This window comes from Macaca nemestrina, chromosome 17 (genome assembly GCF_043159975.1).
Source record: "Macaca nemestrina isolate mMacNem1 chromosome 17, mMacNem.hap1, whole genome shotgun sequence".
Lineage (NCBI taxonomy): Eukaryota > Metazoa > Chordata > Mammalia > Primates > Cercopithecidae > Macaca > Macaca nemestrina.
Genome location: NC_092141.1, coordinates 88,144,755 through 88,167,507, shown reverse-complemented (window position 1 = coordinate 88,167,507; position 22,753 = coordinate 88,144,755). Strand labels below are relative to the sequence as shown.

The following is a 22,753-nucleotide window of genomic DNA, read 5'->3' as shown; positions in this document are numbered from 1 at the left end:
CTGCGATCACTGTGGGTGCTGGGGGCTTAGTCCCTCAGGGCTCCATGAATGGCTTATTCACCAGGTCCTCTCCCCATCCAGCAAGGACTGACCCACACAGCGGTATTAACGCCTTTGTGCCTCCAGGCATGGCAGTGCATGTGTGTGGCTGAGTGTGCTCCGCCGGGGGTCCCACGTGGCAGTAACAGAAGAGCTTCAGGGCAGGCAGTGCTGTGCAGCGTGTTAGGGCAAGGGGCTGTTGGATCACAGCTATGTGCTCTGACACCCACAGCCAAGGCTGGAATAAAAGGGTGGGAGGGAGGTGGGACTGGGGAGGTGTCTGCTGTGTGGGCTCAAGCCAGGCGATCTCGGGCAAGCCCCCGGACTGGGCCTCACTCTTCCCGGGTGTAACGCTGACATAGTCATAACCGTCCCATGGGGTTGTTGCAAGAATTTGTGAGATGGGTGTTGGTGAAGTTTTCGTAAGTCGTATGGCTCTGTGCTTGTATAAGGGATCGCTCCCAGCACCCTGAGCAGTGGCAGACTCTACCAGGATACAGAGGAGTGGTCTGCCGTGAGCACAGAGGGGGCTTTCAGGGGATGGGGAAACTGAGTCATCTGTTGTTATACATGAGCGTGGTACCCGACACAGCCCCCACAGTTGCCCGGGGCTGCCTCTCCTGCCAATCCCACTCTGTTCCCAGGCTCCTCCCGTTTTGCTGTGGATAAGAAGTCCCTGCAGATGATACAGCGGGACAGAGCACAGTCCAGCCCAGACGCAGGGATCATACCGCACCCCGGGGTGTCTTCCTCCAGAGCCCTCCTTTCCTGGTCCCTCCCCACTCTACCCCCCATGCTGGGGAAGCCTGTCAGTGCACCCAGGGGACCGAGGGCATTCTCCCGGTAACGACTGCTGAGATTCCAGAGATGTGTGTCAGCACCCCGGGACTGTGACAGCTCTGAGTGAAGCCAGCAGGAGGAGGAGGATGAGACAGTAACTGTAGAGAGAAGGTGGTGTCAGCAGGAAGCTGAGCATTTGCGTTCTCCTGCAGGGGCGGAGACACAGAGAGAGGAGGCCTGAAAGTAGAAGGCAACTTTTCAAGAAGTTTGCCCAAGTCTGCCCCAGGCTCTTCGTCAGTCTCCCCCAGCCTCCAGTGGAGTCAGGGAAGTGTGGAGGAGAGAAGGCACGTGGGAAGGGGTGAAGACAGAGAAGGCAGGGGGTGCTGTGTGTGAGTTTGGCACTGGGCGGGCATGGGGGCTGTGGGCCACCTCCACCACCTCCGAGGGGCAAGAGTGTTCTGATCACAGAAGATGTGACACACCTGTCAGAAGCACTTTCCATGTTCCAGAAAATACAAAGAGAGAGAGGAGAAATCGTCACCAGTCCCCTCCTGAGAGGATGGACAGAAATCATGAATGCCCCAGGGTTAGGAGGAAAATGCTGGAAGAAAGGAAGGTTCAGGACCAGGAACTGCAGCCCAGGCAGACTTGAGAAGCCCGGGAGGGCTCACTAGCCCTGGAAAGCCCTCCCTGAGCTCACAGCAGGCCACCTGCTGCTTGGTATTCTGCAGAGTCTGCCACTGCCAGGGGTGCTGGGAGCAAAACATCCTCTGATTTTCTTCTCTCCCCTCTCCCACCCAGGTCGCCCCCCACATTCCCTTTTTAAAGTATTCAGAATTCCCTCTCTCAGGCCATCACCTTCTGAGCCAAGACGTATAGATCTCTTCCAACCTGGAGACCGGGAGAGAGCAGCCCTGGGGGAGGACAGACCCGTGTGTCAGGGCAATGCTGAGGCCTCTGTTGTGGATCCGGTTACAGCTCCATCGAATCCGGACGATTTGATGCACCACTTGTTGTTGTTGTTAAGAAGTGATGCCTAAAAGGACACACAAGGAGAGGGTGGGAAGACAGGAGAGAAGGAGTCGTGGGGAGAACACAGACGTGTGGGAATGGCTGAGGAAGGGGCTGAGGGCAGTGAAGGGCTGGGAGGCACAGGCTCATACTGAGGGAACTGAGACTAGGCAGGCCCAGCTGCCTGCCGCACAAAGAGAAAAGGACGCAGGAGGGGGTGAAAGGCTGGGTGGATTTCTTCTGCCTTGGCCTCCCCAGTATGGCCTAAGGAGGGGACTCGTCACTACATCAGGTGGGGGGGACCGGGGGTCCAGGTGCATCCCCCATCAGTTTTGTGGATGTTTCTCCTCCCCAGCAAAGCTGTGCCCTCTGTGCAAAGTTCCCCTTTGCTTTTATTATTGAGTTCACGTCAAGAGATCCTGGCAGCCCAGCAGAGCTCTCCTGGCATCTCAACCACCCAGAGATGTGACCTGAGACACCTCATGGCCCAACCCACCAAGGCCCTCACTGAACAGCCCTCCTCTAGTGCTGCAAGGAGCCAGGTGGTGTGGGGTCCCTGGCTTCTGCTCGGTCACCGCTGTCCCTCCGGCTGCACCTCTGCCCCTCTTGGCTCTGTGCTGAGGCCACTCCTGTCTTGTGGCTCTGTCTGTGGGACTGGTTTCTTCTTTTTCTTATATTTGCTCTTAGACTGGGCGGGGCACCTGAGTGACAGCTGGCAGCCACCATGCCTGCTGCCTGATCAAGGCTTTCCCTGGAGCCCCACTTTTCTGACTCCTTGGGAGTGGCTGTGGAGAAGAGGGTTTGCCCAGCAGCTTGGGCACAGGCCACCTTGTTGATGATCTGTACGCTTGGCTTTGGCCATCTGTCATCTCATTGGGCCTTGGGAAGTACTCAGGGAGGGTACTTTTCTCCCTTTTTTTTTTTTTTTTTTTTTTTTTTTGAGACAGAGTCTTGCTCTGTTGCCCAGGCTGGAGTGTAGTGGCGTGATCTTGGCTCACTGCAAGCTCTGCCTTCCGGGTTCAAGAGACTCTCCTGCCTCAGCCTCCCGAGTAGCTGGGACTACAGGCACGCGCCACCACACCCAGCTAATGTTTTTGTACTTTTGGTAGAGACAGAGTTTCACCGTGTTGGTCAAGCTGGTCTGGAACTCGTGACATAGGTGATCCACCTGCCTCGGCCTCCCAAAGTGCTGGGATTACAGGTGTGAGCCACCACGCCCGGCCCTTTTCTTCCTATTTTATAGATAAGGAAACTGAGATGTGGGAAGCTTTAGAGCAGGACCGTAGAACAGACACTCTCCTGACAGACTGGAGCCTCAGGGTAGATTTGTTCGGCTTCAGAAATCCTCCAGCGGCAGCAATGTCTTATATCTGTGTCAATACGGTCACCAGAAGCCACGTGTGACTCTTGGAAATGAGGCTCATGCAACAAAGAGACTGAGCCTCACTTTTATTGAAGTTTAATTAAAGCTTTGGGGACTTCTTTGAGAGCATATCTAATTACTTCTTGAACTGGGACCAAAGCAGTGTGTTCTAGGTCACCTCAGAGGTCATTGGCGGCCCTAAGTCTGTGACTGGGTTCAGGCCATCCAGATGGCTGGCCTTCTCCTCCTCCTCAAGTCCCGCCTGGGCTGATTTCCCCCTCCTGAGAGACCCCCAAGATCTGCAGCTCCTGCAGTAGGGCGGAGGGCAGAGGGTCGGAGGCTCCTGGGAACACCCCCTCCTCTAGGTCTGACCCTCCCACCTGCTGGAAGAAGAAGGGCAGGATGAATGAGAGCCAGGGGGTGCCGTGCAGGTGTGAAGTCCACCTGGAGGGGCTGATGGTTGGTGGGGGGCTAGGGAGGTCTTTTCTGAAAGGCCCTTTACATTCTCAGAAGGCAGAGTGAGCCACCCAGAATGTGCCTTCCCATCCCCACCCTATGACCACAGCTGCACCCTTTGCTGTGCAGCTTTCACTCCATGGAGACAGCCCCGCCTTGCTTCCCACTGTTTCCTGGGTCTCCTCCCTCTCTCCCTAAAAACCAGTTCTCAGCCAACAGCCTCACAACTGAGTTACAGGCGATGTTTAGCTTCACAGGCTCAGCATCTTTGCAGGAGATAATTTGTATTTTAACCACTGGGAAGCAGTAGAATATTAGGCATCAAAAAGCTCGGCCGGGCGCGGTGGCTCACAGCTGTAATCCCAGCACTTTGGGAGGCCGAGGCAGGTGGATCACCTGAGGTCAGGAGTTCGAGACCAGCCTGGCCAATATGGTGAAACCCCATCTCTACCATAAGTACAAAAAAATTAGCTAGGCATGGTGGCGCATGGCTGTAATCCTAGCTATTTGGGAGGCTGAGGCAGGAGGATCACCTGAGGTCAGGAGTTCGAGACCGGCCTGGCCAATATGGTGAAACCCCATCTCTACCAAAAGTACAAAAAAATTAGCTGGGCGTGGTGGCACATGGCTGTAATCCTAGCTACTTGGGAGGCTGAGGCAGGAGAATCGCTTGAACCCAGCAGGCAGAGGTTGCAACGAGCCTAGATCATAGCACTGCTCTCCAGTCTGAGCGACAGAGCAAGACTCCATCTTAAAAAGAGAGAGAGAGAGAGAAAGTGCAAAAGCAGGGAGGCTTCTCACATCTCTAAAAATCCTATCAGAGTGACCAGTGGCATGGGCAATACATCCTGGAAAGTTCATGAACTTCTCCAAGCCTCAGTCTCCAGCTGTACCCGTCTGTCCCACAGGCTTCAGTGAGGCATACTGAGGTGACATTTGTGAACTTTCTCCATGAGCTGGCAGGCGGGACACAGATGCCAGCGTTCCACTGTCACCTTAGCACTGAGTCCAGTGAGAGCTGGAAGGACAACCCCTGAGTCATCACCTGCCGGGTGCAGACGGTCCTTCCTGTCCACACCTGTGCCTGCAAGGTCGCCTCGGGGGATGGTGAGGTGTAGGGCGGGGGCGAGGGCAGAGGGCTGGCCAGAGGCGGTGGTCATCCATGAGTTCCCTTTCTGCCTTTCTGGTCTGGTGCAGTGTTGAGGATGGTCCAGTGATGCAACCATAGCACTTCCGGGATGATAGCCCATCCCACACTCTGCTGACACAGACAGAGGCACTTGGGGTGGATTCATTTGGCGTGCTTAGGAAATCAGAAGCACGTGCCGCTGTCACAGATAGATGTTGTCTTGGTTGCTGGTGTAAGGCAGACCCCCTTCCATGCCGGGAGTCGGGGGAGGTGAGGAAGGGCACAGAGACTCAGGCTTTTCTTTGGGTTTCTGGCTCCCTGCTTGCCTGTAGTTTGGGAGGTTAGGTTGGTGTTTTCGCCGTCCCTCCCTGCTGTACAAAGAGGAATGGAGTGGCATAAGGAGGAGCTGCCCAGCTAGACACAAGCCCCAGCCATCTGCAGCCCTGGCTGCGTGGAAGATGTGTCTGTAGAAAGAAATACCCGTTTCCTGGGCCAGGGCAGTGGCTCACGCCTGTAATCCCAGCACTTTGGGAGGCTGAGGCGGGTGGATCACTTGAGGTCAGGAGTTTGAGACCAGCCTGGCCAACATGGTGAAACCCCATCTCTACTAAAAATACAAAAAAAAAAAAAAATTAGCAGGGTGTTGTGGTGCACGTCTGTAATCTCAGCTACTCAGGAGGCTGAGGCAGGAGAATCACTTAAACCCAGGAGGTGGAGGTTGCGGTGAGCTGAGATCGTGCCACTGCACTCCAGCCTGGGTGACAGAGTGAGACTCTGTCTAAAAAAAAAAAAAAAGAAAAGAAAAGAAAAGAAAAGAAGTATCTGTTTCCTGGTTTGTCCCAGAGAAAAGAGTGCAGTGAATGGCAGCGTGGAGGGGAGGCAGAGAGTGACACAGAGATGCACACACAAAGAAAGATGTAGAGGGAGACACAGAGAAGAGAGAAACAGACAGAGAACAGCATGTGGACAGCCCCAAGGGAGGGCTGCGCGTGAGGATGCCTCTTATGGCTGCACCTGGCTTCCTGGGGAGAAAATGCAGCTCACAGGAGCCGGTACGCCCCCTTCCATTTTACTCACCCCTGCCCAGCCACCCACATGGGCACAGCCTTAAAACAACACACAAGGAGCTGCCACCTTTCCTGCTGGGCAGATGCCAAGCAGCCCCAGTGCCTGCTACTTCCCTAGCAGGGTTCAGTCCACCTGGGGTGCTGGGGGGCAGTGCAGAGGGGTGGTCTGTGGCTGATTTCCACTTGGTGGGCCCCAGTACACTTCCACAGCACGCCCCTCACCACACTGATGTGAGTTCTGAGAATGCAAACCAGATTGAGCGTAAGCCAGAACAAACAGTAATTAGGAAGGTAAACCCGACACGAAAATAAGCATAATGCATTCCTAATTCAAATAAGAATTATTTGTAGACTCTCTGCTGTTTCCGAATTATCAGTGGAACGTTCCACTCCATTTGCATAGATAATTGAGAGTTAACTGTACTTTCTGTACCAAGGCCTGAGAGATGAGCAGGGCAAGTGCCGTCCGTCTGGGTGAAGAGAAAGGAAATTTCGTTGGTGGTCTCAACTGGGCACTGCAGAGAGAAGGGACCTAGAACAAAATCTGGCACTTGGGGACACTCAATAAGTATTTGCTGAATTAATTGCCATGATTTATTGAGCATCTACCAGTGCCAGCTGGTTTGTATCTGACATGTTTTTGAATCCCCACAAGGTATTGTGAGAATTCGATACTGAGAGAGGTACTGCCGTCCCATTCTTATAGACGCAGACACTAACGCTGGAGATGTTTAGTTGCTTACTCAGAGTCCCACGAGTGGTCAGGGGCAGAGGTGGGCTGGACTCCAGGTCTGTGACTCCCAGGCTGGAGTGGGCCCCACTTTCTGCTGGAGGAGGGTGTGGAAAACGGCTGTGGCTGGGTGTGTGGTAGAAGGTAGGAGATACGGGACTACAGTCTTCTTAGGAGCTCAAGATGATCCAAGCTCCGCTCTGCTTCTCTTCCTCCAGTAGAACGGGGCAATGACTCCAACCCCATGTTCTGGCCTCCAGTTCCCATCTTGGGACACTCCTGTACCCTGGGTTTCAGCTTCTCCATCCAACGAGATGGAAAGAATAATATTTACCGTCCCACTTCCTTCCCTCTGCCTTCAGAGGGGGCTGGGGTGGAGCATGAGGCTGAGGGTGCTCTGGGTTCTTGAAAGCCCATCTGTCCAAGGTGTTCTGATGATGATAGTTATCGCCATGCCCAGTTTCACTGGAATGGCATTTCCGGGGCCTCTCCCTCTACCTCAGTAAGCTCACCCAGGAGCCAAATGCAAGTGAGTGCAGCCGCATGGGAGCTGGTCGCTGGGACACTTTCTCCTAGCGCAGGTCGCAGGTTAGAAGGCAGAAGTATTTGCCTGTGAGCTCATCCCCAAACCCCAAAACAGAGTGCTGGTTTCCTGGTGCTGTTCTGTCGTGGGGGAGGGAGTACAGAAGGAAAGCCACTCCCGTCACCCCACCACTGGCTTCAGCAGACACTCTGTGCCCACACAGCTGCAATGGCAGGACAAAACAAGGAGGCCCCAGTCTCAGATATCAGGATAGAGCAAATAGAAACCAAGAAACATCGACTGAAATGGAGCAGACCCTGTTGCTGGGTGTCTGTGTTTTGGGATGGGGAGATCAGGCCAGGCCTCCTGCCCACACAGGCTTGCGTGCGGCCTCACTCTAAGAAAAGACCCAGGTGGCTTTGCATTTTGCATTTCTTCTTCTTTTTTTTAAAGATGGAGTCTCACTCTGTCACCCAAGCTGGAGTGCTGTGGTGCAGCGTCGGCTCCCTGCAACCTCTGCCTCCTGGGTTCAAGTGATTCTCATGTCTCAGCCTCCTGAGTCGCTGGGACTATAGGCATGACAGCCACCACCACGCGTGGCTTATTTTTTGTATTTTTAGTAGAAACAGGGTTTCACCATGTTGACCAGGCTGGTCTCGAACTCCTGACCTCAGGTGATCCTCCCACCTCGCCTCCCAAAGTGCTAGGGTTACAGGCGTGAGCCACGGCACACAGCCTGCATTTCTTCTTGAGAGGCTACCCATGGCCAGGCACTGCTGCAGGCAATGGGGATGACAGTGAGCTGATGTCGGTGGGGCTGAGAGGAAAGACATCTGCCCATGCTCTAGACCAGAGCTGCCCAATAGAAGCATAATGCAGGCCACACATGGAAATGCTTAACTCTCCAGCACCCACATTGAGAAAGTAAAAAAAAAAAAAAAAAGCAAAACGGGGCACACATTTTAGTTATAAGCTTTATGTAACCCAGTATACCTGATAATTGGTCATTTTGACATGTCATCTAGATACAAACTATTTTTTCACTCTTTTTCTGGTCCCAAGTCATCAAAATCCCATGTGCATTTCACACACACGCATGCACACACACACACACATGCACGCGCGTATACACACACACACACACACACACACACACAGAGTGTCTCAATTAGAACCGGCCATGTTTTAGCTCAGAATGACCACATGTGGCCCGTGGCCTCTGCACTTGACAGCACCAGATCTACACAAACTCGTTTTTTTTTTTTTTTTTTTTTTTGAGACGGAGTCTCGCTCTGTCGCCCAGGCTGGAGTGCAGTGGCGCGATCTTGGCTCACTGCAAGCTCCGCCTCCCGGGTTCACGCCATTCTCCTGCCTCAGCCTCCCGAGTAGCTGGGACTACAGGCGCCCACAACCGCGCCCGGCTAATTTTTTGTATTTTTAGTAGAGACGGGGTTTCACTGTGGTCTCGATCTCCTGACCTTGTGATCCGCCCGCCTCGGCCTCCCAAAGTGCTGGGATTACAGGCGTGAGCCACCGCGCCCGGCCCACAAACTCTTGAAGAACCAGAAAGCAGGTTTGTTTTGTTTGGTGGTTGTTGTTGTTGTTGTTGTTGGAGGCAGACTCTCACTCTGTCACCCAGGCTAGAGTACAGTGGCTGGTGCAATCTCAGCTCACTGCAAACTCCGCCTCCCAGGTTCAAGCAATTCTCCTGCCTCAACCTCCCTGGTAGCTGGGACTACAGGCATGCTCACCAAGCCCAGTTAATTTTTGTATTTTTTTTTTTTTTTTTTTTTTTTGAGACGGAGTCTCGCTCTGCCGCCCAGGCTGGGGTGCAGTGGCCGGATCTCAGCTCACTGCAAGCTCCGCCTCCCAGGTTTACGCCATTCTCCTGCCTCAGCCTCCCGAGTAGCTGGGACTACAGGCGCCCACCACCTCGCCCGGCTACTTTTTTGTATTTTTAGTAGAGATGGGGTTTCACCGTGTTAGCCAGGATGGTCTCGATCTCCTGACCTCGTGATCCGCCCGTCTCGGCCTCCCAAAGTGCTGGGATTACAGGCTTGAGCCACCGCGCCTGGCCAATTTTTGTATTTTTAGTAGAGACGGGGTTTCACCATGTCGGCCAGGCTGGTCTCGAAATCCTGACCTCAAGGGATCCACCCACCTCGGCCTCCCGAAGTGCTGGGACTACAGGTGTGAGCCACCACACCTGACTTCCAGGAGGCAGTTTGTACCTAGATTCCTGGCAGAACTCCCTTGCTCAGAATCTGGGCTCCCTTATCACAGCCTCCTGCTCCACCTTCTCAGCCACTAAAACCCTAAAAAGTTGCGGAGGAGATCAGAGGCAAAGTCCATGTCTCCCCCAGCAGCTGTGGGAGTGAGGACAGCACCATGTGAAAGAGGGAGCAACATCGGTGTCTTCATGATAGTCATCTTACCCAAATTTTTTCCCAAGGCAAATGAACCCACAGGGCAGGGAGAACATCAGGGTTTCAGTGCTGCCTTCTGTCTGGCTCCATCTGTACCACAGTGGGCCTTCCCTCTGCTGGTGATGCCCTGGCCTTCCTCCCTTCATGCTTTCTCACTCCCACCTCCTCCACCATCAGGCCTGCTCCCCTAGCCCGGAACACGTACCTCCCCCAGTGGTTTCCAGCCACCTTCCTGTGGGCCAGCATAAGTGATTCTCCTTCTAAATTGCCTCCCAATAGGTAGTGAGCAGGCCACTTTTTCCTCTAGAGAAGAACTTGGCCAACTCAAGGCTCCACTGACCCTCTCCACGGCATTTACTCGCAAAAATACAATTCCAATACAGTAAAGATTCTAGTCTTCCCAGCGTGGATTTCCAATTACCCACACCCAGCCAAGTGGCAGCCACTTCATTATAATTCTGTAATTGCCATATAGAATTCCCATAAATTTGCTGTTAATTTTTAACCACTGCATCCTTCTCTTAGAAAGTGTAGCAGTAATTTGAAAATCCATAGACAATATTTTTAAGTGGATAGAGGCAGAGCAGGGGGAATAAATCCAGTGGGGCTGGGTTTAGAGAAAATCCTACTAAAACAGCAGTCGGGGGTTGGCGTGGGAAGGTGAGTCTGGGGCTTCCTCCAACTTTGATGCAAACATTTCTTGCTAATATATGGTGTGTTGGTGGCAGCAAGGATTGATCAGAATCTGATCCGGGAAGATCCTGCTCTTAAATGAGAATGGCTGTGTGCACCAGGTTCTCTGTTAATAGGCACATTCCCTGCCCCCACTGGGAGGTAATTTACAAGCCCGGCTTCCCAGTGCAGTCTCCCTACATTGTGCTGCTCCACGGTGCCTCCCGAATGCAACATGGACCAGGTCTATAAAAGGCGCTTTGGAGGAAATGGCAGCCACTCCGGCAGGCCTGCCCCTGCCCCCACCGCGCAAGTGAACACCCAGGTGCTCAGCAGAGGAATTAGCCTGCCTTTCAGGAGATGCTAATGAGGCAAGTTGAAAGCGGATGAGGTTGAGCCAGGAAGGAAACTGTTGGGCCCACAGAAGCCCTGGGCACCAGGGGCTGGCACAGAGGCCAGACAGTCCTGACAGCAGCCTGCTTCCCTCTGGGGGTCAGCAATGGAAAAAGCTGGATCTCCTAAAGGGAGACAGAGCCAGTGAGAGTGTGCAGGGCCCCCAAGGGAGCAGGAGGCTAAATCAGCAGGCAAGGATGTTTTGGTAAAAGATGGCCATCAGCAGGGCTAGCTGCTGGCCACCCCCTGCAAAACAGACAGTTCACTGACACCCATGCTTGTTTGGGCCCAGGAAGGCAAAGGTGTAGGCAGCGACTGTCGCTCCAGGGTCTGGCTGGAGCTGTCCCTGGTGCTGACGGTCTCACTGTTGTGCCCAGTCCTTCCAGCTCTCGCTCTGTGCTGCCAAGAGGGTTTCAGTCATGGACATCCACATCCAGCCCCCGTGTCCAGCCCTAGAAAAAGGAGCGATTGGCTCCAGGCTGGACGGGTTATCAGGCAGCAGCAGCAATGAGAAATTGGGCCACAGAGCGATTTGAAGGTCCTGGTGTTTGATCTATTGCGGGGCTGGCTCCTTGCAGCTTTGCTGCTCCTGAGTTTGGTGACCTGAGAGAATTAAAGCTGCCTTAAATACAGTCTCTGTTGGCTGTATATTAATCAAGCAGGAATCAAAAGTCACAGCATCCTAGGGAAGTAAGAGCAGGAACAGACGGCTCCCCGCAATCCTGATGCAGCAACTCTCAGTGGGAGGAAAGGCCGGGAGCTGCTGAGAGCAGCACAGGGCCCTCAGCTGGCTGCCAACTTCTCCAAACCTCCTTGCCAGTGAATTCTCAGAAACCTCATGCCTTGGAAAGGGAGAGTTGTGTTGGTGCCAAAACATCACTGGACCCCAGTGCTAGAGTGGATCAGGAAAGGGGAGGGATTTTCCTCCCAGGATCAAGAGGGAGGAGACGTTGGGGTGGGGGGGGGGTGGCAGGGGTGGCAGCCCCAGAATAGCTTCATGCCTAACTCAAGACAAGCTCCCACACCCCCACCAGACAGGCATTTCCCCTGCTCTTGGGCAACTGTTAGGGACTAAAACACATCAGCATCCACTGCCCCATCCCTGCTTACCGGGCAGCGACTCACACAACTTCCCTGGTGTGTCTTAGGCTGCCGGGAGGGTCCTGCCCAGGGTCCTGCCTAACCCTGCCTTCTCCTTGCTCTCAAAGCCTGAGAAAGGAACTCGTATCTGGCCTCTGTCATCGTGGAGGTGTGGGGAGGTGAGTCTGTAGGTTACCGTCTACATCTGTTCCTTTGCTTCCTGGCAGACATGCTTGTCCCCACTCCCTTGAGTCTTGGGACAAGCTCAGCTCCCATGAGGCTTCGTTAGAAGGACCTGGCACCCCCACCTCCCGCCGCCGGCCACCTCGTCACTCCAGGGCCCGGCCCCTGTCTGCAGCTTGGCACTGGCTGCCTGACAGTGCATTGGCCTCCCTAGAGCCACGCACTTTGCCAGGACAGTCATGCCTCTCCAGGCCTTTGTGTGCCTCGGGCTCCTAATGAGCTTTTAATGAGCTGACGCTTTGGCTTCAGGAGGCATGCAGGGGCAGGGGATGAGCAGAGTGCCCGCCCCTCACATTCTGTTTCCCGAGGCCTTGCAGTTGCCTTTTAACTCACTGAGTGCTGGGCTGGGGCGACAGGCAGCTGCTTTTTCCAGAGTCTTTCAGGTTTGGTCAGAGTTTGAAGATGCTAGCTTCAGAGTCACCGAGTGCTGGGCTGGGGCCACAGGCAGCTGCTTTTTCCAGAGTCTTTCAGGTTTGGTCAGAGTTTGAAGGTGCTAGCTTCAGAGTCACCGAGTGCTGGGCTGGGGCCACAGGCAGCTGCTTTTTCCAGAGTCTTTCAGGTTTGGTCAGAGTTTGAAGGTGCTAGCTTCAGAGTCACCGAGTGCTGGGGCTGGGGCGACAGGCAGACGCTTTATCTAGTCTTTCAGGTCTGTTCAGAGTTTAGAGGTTCTAACTTCCCAGTCCTGGGGTGCGGGGTACCCCCGGGCCACCATTCCCTCTCTACAGTGCTGCACTTGCTCTCCGTGTGGCCTCTCCTTGCCCAGTGCTGGAGGAAGGGACATTGGTTTCTCTGTTAAGTAAGATTTTCTAAAAATTGATGGCAAAGGGGAGCACCCAGCCACTTCATTGCTGGAGGTGGGCCCTTGCTGCCTCCAGCCAGGAGTCAGCTCAGACCCACCCGCTGTTGATGAAAGAACAAACCTTGACCTCTTCCCACGGGTCTCCACTGAGGAACCCAGAATGCTGTTTCCTCAGTTCAACTCTAACCAAACATGGTGCAAATTCATGCCGGCCATAGCAATGGGAGCTACCGAAATTGTACCCACATTGTGTGTACAGTCTTCCCTTTCGGACGCCCTGAGAGTGCAGGGCTCTGTATGCAGGAGCTGTGCTCACTCAGCCCCCTCCCTCTATGCGTGGCTTTGCTCTACAAGTTTTGGTCAGTGGCCCCAGTCCCTCCTGGGAGTTACAGGGGGTGACAGTGACTTCAGCTTCTGGCCTAAGCGCCCCCTTCTCACTCTTTCCAAGCCTTCACCCTTTGAATAAAATTAAGACAGAAAAGGTTTGTGTGCAGGTGATAAAAACCTAACCGGGCTCCCCAGAGAGACGGCAGGGCTTCCCCCAGTGGAGAGCTTCAAGGGGAAAAAAAAAAAAAAAAAAGACAGTACGTGTCGCTGAAGGCTTCGGTGACTGCCAGCTAGAAGGCTGGGGATTGGAAGATGTGATGCCACTTCCCCTTCCAGCCCCATCACCCTTGTCCCTGAGGGCTCCTTTCTTCTTCTTCACTCTGTTTTTTGATTGGGGGAAGGAGGTGACCTCAAAGCAAGAGGCTGGATTTGACCCCGATGCTGAAGGACAGCAAGTGGGGATACCAAGAGTGATTTTAGTGGCAAGTACCTCCCGGGTGGGCTGCGTGGAGCAGTGATATGGGGTTTCCTTGGCTGGTGTGATCCCTGCCCTGGCAGGAGCAAAGGCTGTTATGAGTCACGTCTGCAGTGGGGGCCCAAACATTAAAGGGCACTTCACTGGACACCCAGTCCGAGCTGGAGTCATCATCTCCAAACAAATATACAACTTCCCAAGCCATTCAGGACTCTCTTTTCTGTGGCCATCCATGGTCTGGGTACAAGGGTACTAAGCACGCATGCACAGGCTTGGGCAGGACAGGAGGGCTTGGGGCTGGTGGGTCAGCTGAGCGCGGGGTGAGGGCCCGAGAAATTGGGTGCCGCACGGAAGATCAGCTAGGAACGCTGGGAAAGGGCTTCCTTGGTCCAGCGGCAGCTCCTCTCCTTGGCGTCACCACAGGGCTCAGCAACCCACTGAGCCCTCGCGACCTCCTGCCTAATGAGAAAGAGGAAATTCGAGATAATTGCCGCACAGACGGAGCAGCGGTGTGATTAGTAAATGCCCAAGCTATTGCAAATGACTATTACATTAACAGATTTGGTTTGGAGTTGATCCTGTTAGGAGAGAGAGCCAAGGGCTAACGATGAGCATGTTCGCAGAAGGGCATGAGCCCAGCACGGTAGTTGAAGGGAAGACAAGGCCTCCTGTAAATCCAAGTTCCAAGTCTTGCCTTCTAGCCCAGATGCTGCCTCTAACTAGTTGTGTGACCTTGGACCACCTCTGTGATCCTAAAAGGGTCATCATATATCAAATGGGCATCGTTACACCTTCCCTACCTAACTTGTGATGATGAGGTGAGATACATGAAGGCTCTCTGAAAAGGCTAGGAAAGCAGTGAGCAGATACAAGGTATTGTTACAGTTAGCAATCAATAATAATAAATTGCCATTCTCGCCCTTTGTGTGCTTCTGTTCCTGGGAAGTTTAAGCAAATGGCCAGGCTCTGGAGCCTTTAGATGAGAGACAGAAATCAAAGTGCCCCCCTCTTCCTCCTTCGACTTCTGTGGGATTCTGGGCCCAGATTGCCAAACAGTGGCTTGGCCACAGCTGGCACTGAAGACCAAAGATCTGTTTCTCCCAGGCTCTGCTCAGCCCAGGCTGTCTCCTTGCCAGGAGCTCATGGCCCAGATGCAGCAGGAGCTTGCAACGAGCTTTCCAGGGCCGCAGCTTCCGAGGCCTCTTACCCACCGAGCCCTGGGGTGGAACATCAGAGTGCTGGCTGCTTTCAGATGTTCCTTTTGCTCGGTGTAGACCTCACTCCCCTTCCACAGAAGAGAAGGGAGAAGTCCTGGGGGCTCATTTAAAATAAATAAAGCTTGGCAACAGCGCTGAGTGAAAGGAGCAGAGTGAGCGGCACCCACAGTCCCTTCTCTGAACGCATTCCTCTGGCTCCCGGGCCCCCGAGGGGAGAGGAACTTGCAAGAGAAAGATGTGCTTATAACTGCAACCCTGTACAACTCCTGCCTCTGCCCATATATCTCAAGTGTGCCCTTTGCTTTCAGTCTCCCTGTATTTATTATGTTTAATTTTGCTGGGACATGGTTGTAAGTGAGACGGATGGACCCGAATGTGGCTTGCAAACGCCTCTTAATTAAACAGATAAATAAACTTCCTTTTCACGCCGATTTTTACTTTTGCTGCAGTCTCTGCTGGGGCCAGGGGGACAGTGCCAGTGGGTGGGGGACCCCCGCTGAGCCAGAAGGTGGGTGCTGGCCCCGGCAGCCTGGGCTGGGCGTAGCTTTCCCTCTGCACTGCTGAGGACCCCTGGCAGAGGGAGGCAGAGGGAGCTGGGGGTGGGGAGCACCCCAGCAGCCCCTCCTCGCAGGCCAGCCAGCGAAGGCGGTGTGAGTGGGCCCTCTGCTGGCCACCTCCAGCGAGGCCTCGCCTGCCAGGGCTGCACCAACGGCTCATCCCTGGGCTTGCTTCACCCCTGCTTGCAGGGATCCTCTGCTGCCTTTTCTGCCCTTCTGGGGAGATTAAACAGGCCAGAACAAAGTGGAAACCGCCCCTGACTCCTGATATAAGGAAGCCGCCTCCTCTGGGAATCTGAGAATTTCTACTTTTTAAAAAAAAAAAAAAAAAAAGGCTGACGAGTTTTCCATCCCCAGCCTGACCTTGCCCCATGGTGTCTGCTGGGGGCATCCCACGACAGCCTCAGTGGGGGCTCTTCCCTGACTCCGGCTCTGTTGCCCTGGCTGCCGAATTGGGACATTAATTCCCCGGAAAGTGTTCCATGGCGATACAGGACTCTGGCTGGTCAGAGTGGCTTCTTGGCTCTCCCCACACCCCATCACACACACAGGCCTGCATACATCCTCCCCTCCCTGAGCCATGCCCACCCCACCCCACTGTGGAGATCCAGTTCTTCCACTCTGCCTCTTTCATACCCCAGTGCTCATGCCCAAGCCCAGGCCAAACACCCCAGGGCTGGGGCAGGAAGGTCTGGCTCTGCGGAAAGCACAATGTATTTGTCGATTAAGGCTCGACTTGGCGCAGTTGAGCCCAGCTGCAACCAGAGACTGTGAGCTCACTCCTTGTCCTGGGACGCCGCTGCCAAGCTGCACACTGTCCTCATGGCACGGGGGAAGCCTGAGGACGGTCGGCCTGGGTGCCTGGAGGGGGAAAGAGGGGCAGGAGGATGAGGAATTCACCCCGCTTCCTCCCCTAAAGAGAGTATGGAGTTGCTTCCTTTCTGCTGCAATTTGCCATGTGCCGCCTTGGGAATTTCCAAAGGATGTGGGTAGGGGTCATAAGAAAGAGTCCCCCAAGTCATCTGACCACAGGACTCATTTGGCCCACCTTTTGTTAAAAACACAGGCCACCTTGGAGGCTAGTATTCCCCGGCATGCCTTCTAGCAAACGCCCTCCCAGGGTTAATCCTGTGTGCCCATTTCACAGAGGTACACACGGAAGAGACTCAGGGCATCTGGCAAGGTTACGTGGGCCAGGATTTCCCAGGCAGGCATGCTCAGGCAAGCTGGGGAAGACACGCCCTGCCCTACTGGAGGAGAGGCAGTGCCTGCACCCTCCAGGGCCCCTACCAGGGAAGGTGACACAGGATGGGGGCAGGAAGGAGCCAGGAGATCTCCAAAGCCTTCGAACCATCGGAACCTTTTGAGGTGCCTCCCTTGCCTGATATTTATAGTGGTGCCCAGGAGCGCAGAAATAATTACAGCTCAGTTCCTGCCTGCCTAACAAGGCCCTTCTCATATTCAGGGCGAATGGGATATTTTTTCCTTGCCTCTTTTTTAAATAGTGAATATTAGCACCGGAGTGACAGCTCTTCCTAGCGCGCAGCCTCCCTCCGCCCCGGGAGCGGGGGCAGCAGAGCCACCAGGAGCACAGGCTTCCCCCACCCCCTGCTCAGGGCCACCCACCCTAGTCCACAAGGCACCAGGGACTCGGGAGGGCTGCATGGGGCGTGGGGAATCTGAAAAACTCTGTACCACCCTCGTGCCAGGTACTGGAGGTAGGAGGTGATGAGGGCATGGTTCCTGCTGGTGGGGTCCGCAGAGTCAGGTCCGCGGGACACTCTGAAACAATCACAGCAGAGCCCTGAGGTGTGTGCTATTCAGTAACTAGCTCGTGTTGAAGCACAGCCTAAGAGGCAGCGGGCACACAGCCCCTGTCCCAAGAAATAAGCCAAACACACACGTTGTTCAGATCCTTTTTCTGGAGGTATTATTTTCATTCCATTCTGCTATTCTCAGTCCTTTACCTCTGGAGCTGGGTGTGATGAGCCGCCTGATGGAGGCAGGTGTCCAGACATGCTCCTGGGCCCAGTGCAATCTGGAAGTGAGGCTGGAAGGCAGGTGGCTGGGCAGAGAGGCACACAGGTGAGCAGGTGCAGGGCTGCAGCTGGTGATGCAGATGCAGATAGTGAGGGCCACCCTGGCTTTCTTTGGGCCAATGACTGAGCTCAGGGGTCCAGGAAACCTTCCCTGGCCACACCCCAGATCTGAGCTCTCCCTGTCCTGGGCTGTCAAAGTTCTCAGTACATTAGGCTGCAGTCTTCATTTACCAGCTTGGTTTACCCCACTAGACAGTGTGCTCACTCCAGAGCAGATAACTTGATTTCTGCAGCCCCAGCACCGAGTACGGTGTCTGCATATAGTGGGTTATCAATAAAGAAAAACGGTAGGGCTCAAAAAGTGGCTTTAGGTCAGGCATGGCGTAGGAAGCACTCCCAATCCCTTTCTGGAGGGGATGAGGCTTGAATTCCACAGGAGATACTTGGTCATAATAGTCATAATGGCAAATTAATGAGCAAATGATTCATGGGCAGGGTGGATCTGGAGCCTGGCTTTAGGCTGAATGCTATGTGGCTGTCCCGAATTCCTGAGCATCCTCCAGGGAAGGGGCAGCAGGGCAGTGATGACGGAGAGGTGCCCAGAGAAGACAAAAGAGGGATGGCTTCTGGAACAAGCCAGAACAACCTGACTCAGGAGGGAGGCAGCCAGGGCCACTCCAGGGCACCATACTCATGAAGAGCCCTTCTGCAAGGCTCAGCTGGCAAATGCTACAACCCACTTCATCCTCCTGGCCCAGGCATGCCCGGCCTTTGCACCGGGACCCCCACCACTGTCCTAGGCTGGGAAACCAAGTTATTGACAGCAGGGAGGGCCTCATCAAGTCCATAGCCAAGACCCTGTGGAGCCAGACAAGCCCCCTATACTTGTCCTGTGCCAGCACCACCCCCGATGGACCACAGAGCAGGATTTCAGAATGTCAGACCACATGGCGAGATGGCCAGCTCGCCTGCCTCGTCTCTCCCCTGAGCCTTGTCTCTTCCCGTCTGCCTCCCTCCCAGACTCCACATCCCAGTTCCTCTATGAGGAAGATGAACATGGGGCACCTGGGAGAATGGTCCCAGGTGCCCTTACCTACCCGCCTTGTTCAAATGGAGCCTCCCAAACTGGGCGTGGAAAGGCCACCCTTCTGTCCCTCCCCTTCTTGCTCCCTCTTCCTCAATGGCCCTCAGGCCACATGTCCTGTAGTGGGTGCAGCAGGGATCTCAGACAACATCCGACCCATCTCTGGGGCTGGATGTGGAAACCAAGGCCCCCAGGGACAATCGAACTTCCAGAGATCACACAGCAAGTGAGGGTCTGACACGACTGCCGGGCTAGCCATCTGCACACTGCCAGGTGGTCCCAGGCCCGCCTCCCTCCAGCTCAGGGCTCACTGCCTGCCGTGAGAGGAGGGGAATCACAGGTGCCCTGAGGTAGGACAGCTGCGTTCAGAATGGTACTGTGTGCCTGGGATCTGCCCCTTTCCTGGAACGCATGAGGTTAGGCATGACCCCGCTGGTTCTGCCTCTGACAGTGGCCACTGGCAGCCCATCCCTTTTGCAGCCAAACTCACCTGTGGCTTATCCTGGTAAACTGAACCTGATCCAGGGGGCCTCTGGTGAGTGTGGACTTGGGGCAGGCCAGTGGGTGTGTGTGGCCGCTGAAGCTGCAGGTGTGTACAGTCACAGTGGTGGAACAAGGGGCACTGCCAAGACTTCTGCCACATGCTGAATGGGGCAAAGAGGTGGGGACCTCTGCACGCCTGTCCTGTGGGAGTGAAACACAAGTCCAGTGTGTCTGGGTACAGGGAGGGGAGGATGCATTGTGGCCGGTGCCCATGTCCCCCACTCCTATCTAAGTATCCACAAGACCAGGTGCCTGTGGCAGGAGGTTGGGATGTATGATGGGGTCTGGGGGCCAGCAGGAGGACAGGAGAAGCTCCTGGAGGCTCTGGTTGGATTTCCAAGCCCTGGACAGCCAGAGAAGCCTTGCCCAGCGCGGAAGCCTCTGCGTAGATGCCCTCATTACATCACCGACATCCCCGCCACTGAGCCGGCCTCCCTTAAGAAAGGCGCTTCTCTGAACGCGAAACAGGACGAGGCGCCTTCCGGTCGGCCGGCCGCAGAGACGGCGGAGCGGCTCCTCCTCTCCGCAGCGGCCGGAGAACGGAGCGGGAGCAAAGGGAGATTCCAGACCCCCAGGCCGGGAGCAACTGCTGGCAGCGGGGAGGAGGAGGGGCGCGCAAGGGCCCGAGCGTGGGAGGGCGCGAGGGAGGGCTGTCCCGATACCGGCGGGCGAGGGGTTAAGTGTGGGATCAGCTGTTGTGCAGTCGCTCCGGATTCTCTTCCCTCCGCACGGGGCTCCGCTTGATGTTGGAGTACGCCAGGGACTCCCCCTCCCACCGCTACACACGCGCGCACACGCGCGCACTCACACACGCACACGCACCACTCTTTGCAGACAGGGCTCCGGAGGCTCCAAAGTGACTGACTCCTGCTCTCGCCCGCTCGCCCGATCTCTCGCGCACAGACTCTCTGGCCGTATTCTCGCGCGCGCTCTCTCCAGCCTCCCCGCCCGGGCAGGGGGAACACCGGGCAGAGGCGCGCCGCTCTCCTTTCGATGCCTCCCTCTTAAAGAGCGCCACGAGGGGGAGGGGAGGCCCGGAGGAGGAGGAGGAGGAGGAGGAGGAGAGAGACCGGGAGGGCGCCCGGGAGGCAGGGCGCGCGCACACTCCGAGGGACGCAGCGAGCGCAGAGCCGCCTCCGGCCGCCGGGCGCCCCCCTGCCGCCCCATGCTGTGCTCCATGGCGAACTCGGGCTGCCTCCTGCTGTCCAACTCCGGCAGCATGCTCCCGCACTCCGTGCCCTGCCCGCCCGCCTTCCTCTACCTCCAACAGGTAAGCGGCCCCCCGCCCGGCCCGGGCCCCCAGCCCGGCGCACGTGCGCCCCGCGCTGCCGCCCACGCCCCGCACTTGGCTGCCTCCGCGCCGCCGCCGCCGGTGGCCCCCGCTGCGCTCCCCGCGTCATGGCGCCCGGGCTGGGGTAGGGGTAACTGCGCCCCTGCGCGGCGGCCGAGCGCGGGGGCGCCCAGGGCGCGCGCGGCGCGGGGTGGGGGGGCCGGAGTTTGGGGCGTCGCTCGCAACTTTTCCGAAGGCGCGGGAGGGGGCGGCGGGCGGAGTCTCCGGGGAAGCCCGAGGGGAGGGGGCGGGGGTTCTCGGCGTCCGGGTCACTTTGGGGAACTTCGCGCCGGGCCGCGGGTGACTCGAGGAGGGGAGCCGGGCATCCTCCCCGGAAGCGTCGGGAAAGCCGGGGGGCGCGCGGAGGCGGCGGCGGGGGCGCCGAGCTCTGCTGCAGCGCAGACCGCGCGCCGGGCCTCCGGGGAGGCGGGGGAGGCGGGCCACCCGCTTGGCTAGGGAGGCCCCAGGAGCTCTGGCCGCGGAGGGGGCTGGGGCTAGACTTTTGCAATCTTGGGGACTGCGCAGGAAGCTCCGGCTGGCGAGTTGGGGATGGGTGGGGGCAGGAAACTCGGCGACTCTGAGCCCCCAGATCCCCAGGATGCCCCGTGGGGAGGTGCGCACAGAGCATCAGCAGCCGCCGGCCCGCCGACCGGTTGGGGCGTGGGGGGAGGGGACGGGGGTCCTGCGCTGCCACCCAATGCGGAATTAGTGCAGTCCCAGGCCTGCACTGGGGACAGAGGGGTACTCCCTCGTCTCCCCCAGGCCCCTCGGCCTCTGTGGGCCGTAGTTCCCGGCGCCAGCCTGGCCTGGGCTTCAGTACCCTGGCCTCACCCACCGTGGCTGCCCACACCTCTAGGCCTGCCCTTCCCTCCTGGCGCTGTGGCGTCTGCCTTGTTTTCGGTTCCCACTCTCACCCTCTGCTTGGGCCTGCAGGGGTGGGGGCGGCTGTGGAGGAGCCTGGTGGGATTGTGAGCGCTTCAGGCTGCATCCTGGGGCCTGCCTGGCCCAGTGAGAGGGGTTCCCATAGGACCCGTTCTGCACACTGTGTTGGGGTCTTCCAGACTGGAGAGGGAGGGTACAGGGTGCCCACCCCAAGGAATCTGGCCAGGCCAGGCCAGGAGTCTCCATGAAGATAGCTCCCCACCCCCACCTCCATGCACACGTTGAAGGAGGGATGGAGAAGAGTGAGAGAGTGTGTGTGTGTATGTGTGTGTTTGTGTCTTGGAGACAAGGAGAGACCCCAGGGGTCTGGACCTCTGGGGGATGGATTCTTACCCGTTTGTGAACCTTGGGCCCTCCAAGGAGCTATAGAAGAAGGAGAAGGTGATTTAAGGAGGAGCAATGGACAGAGAAGGCAAAGATGGGACCTTCCGAGCTGGCCCAGGGCAGCTAGCCCCTGGGCACTTGGGTCAGCCCGTTACAAGAGCCCATACATCAGGGAATGCCAAACATAGCAGCTACAGAGAAACAGGGGGACTGTGTGATGGTCAGGAGCAGAGGCTGGTGCAGGAGCAGAGGGTGACTGGCAGTGGCCTGCAGCCCAGGGCCCTTGACCTTTGGTGCCACCTTCCCAGGACCACCTGTGACATCTGGGGACTCCTGGACACAGCCCAGGAGCCACTGGGGAGCCCCCAGACTGACAGGCAGGAAGTCATCCAATCCCAGGCCATGGCCATCGCCCCAAATTCCCAGTTGACACTGAATCACAGGGAGTCAGGATAGGCTTCCCAAGGTCAGGTTCCCAGCCCCTCCCGGTTTTCCGTGAGCATAGGACTGACTTGGGAATCTCTGGGGTGCCCAGGTGAGGTTATTAGAGCAGATCTGTCCTACACTCACCCAGGAATGTCCCAGGCAGCAGGACGTGCAGCTTTGGGTTCTGCAGGTAGTGTAGGATTTAGAGTAAGGGTTCTGGCCTGGAGACCAATCCATGCTTTATTGGTTCTGTTGTCTTAGTTACTTCACCACTCTGAACCTCAGTGTCTTCCTTGGATGACATAATCCTCACAGGCTGAATGTGAGGGCTGAGTTAGGATGAAGTAGAGGCAAGCCTCCGAAAAATGGCAGCCACACATTTGGTGCTGTCTTGATGGAGTTAGACCAGTGCTCATAGTTGGGGTGAGTCCACTAACATGACCCACAGGGAAGACACCGCAATTTCTCCAGGGTTAGGTGAATGCATCCCTGACCTGTGGCGTTTGGAGCTTTCTGTAGGGGCAGTGGGAAGGCAAAAAGACATCCAAGGAACCATAGCCATCCTGAATTGTCCCTGGGAAAGCCAGAGCCTGCCGTTGCACCAGGCTTGGAACATTCACTTTCCTTCCCTCGCCCGCGGCTGTTCTGCTGGGGCGGTTGGCCATGTGTCTCAGTGGACTTCGGAAAGGTCTAGAATGCAGCCATTTCCTGGCTATTTGTGGGTCTATGTTTTTACAGGAGCACACACAGCTGGGGCGGGCCACAACCATTACGAAAC

At 56.2% G+C, this 22,753-nt stretch overlaps 1 protein-coding gene across 22 annotated transcripts in view; it reads left to right on the top strand.

The window, feature by feature from the left end:
- The window catches only part of LOC105469257 (RNA binding fox-1 homolog 3), a 524,235-nt gene that overhangs the window by 409,201 nt on the left and 92,281 nt on the right, over positions 1 to 22,753 (top strand). The window contains exon 1 of one of the 22 annotated variants that reach the window (XM_071081757.1): positions 20,069 to 20,223. The exons of the other annotated variants lie outside the window; for them this stretch is intronic. Within the exon in view, the coding sequence (XP_070937858.1) occupies positions 20,119 to 20,223 (105 nt within the window). The 5' untranslated portion in view covers positions 20,069 to 20,118. Of the gene's footprint in view, positions 1 to 20,068; positions 20,224 to 22,753 lie in introns of those variants that run through there. 22 annotated transcript variants of the gene reach the window in all.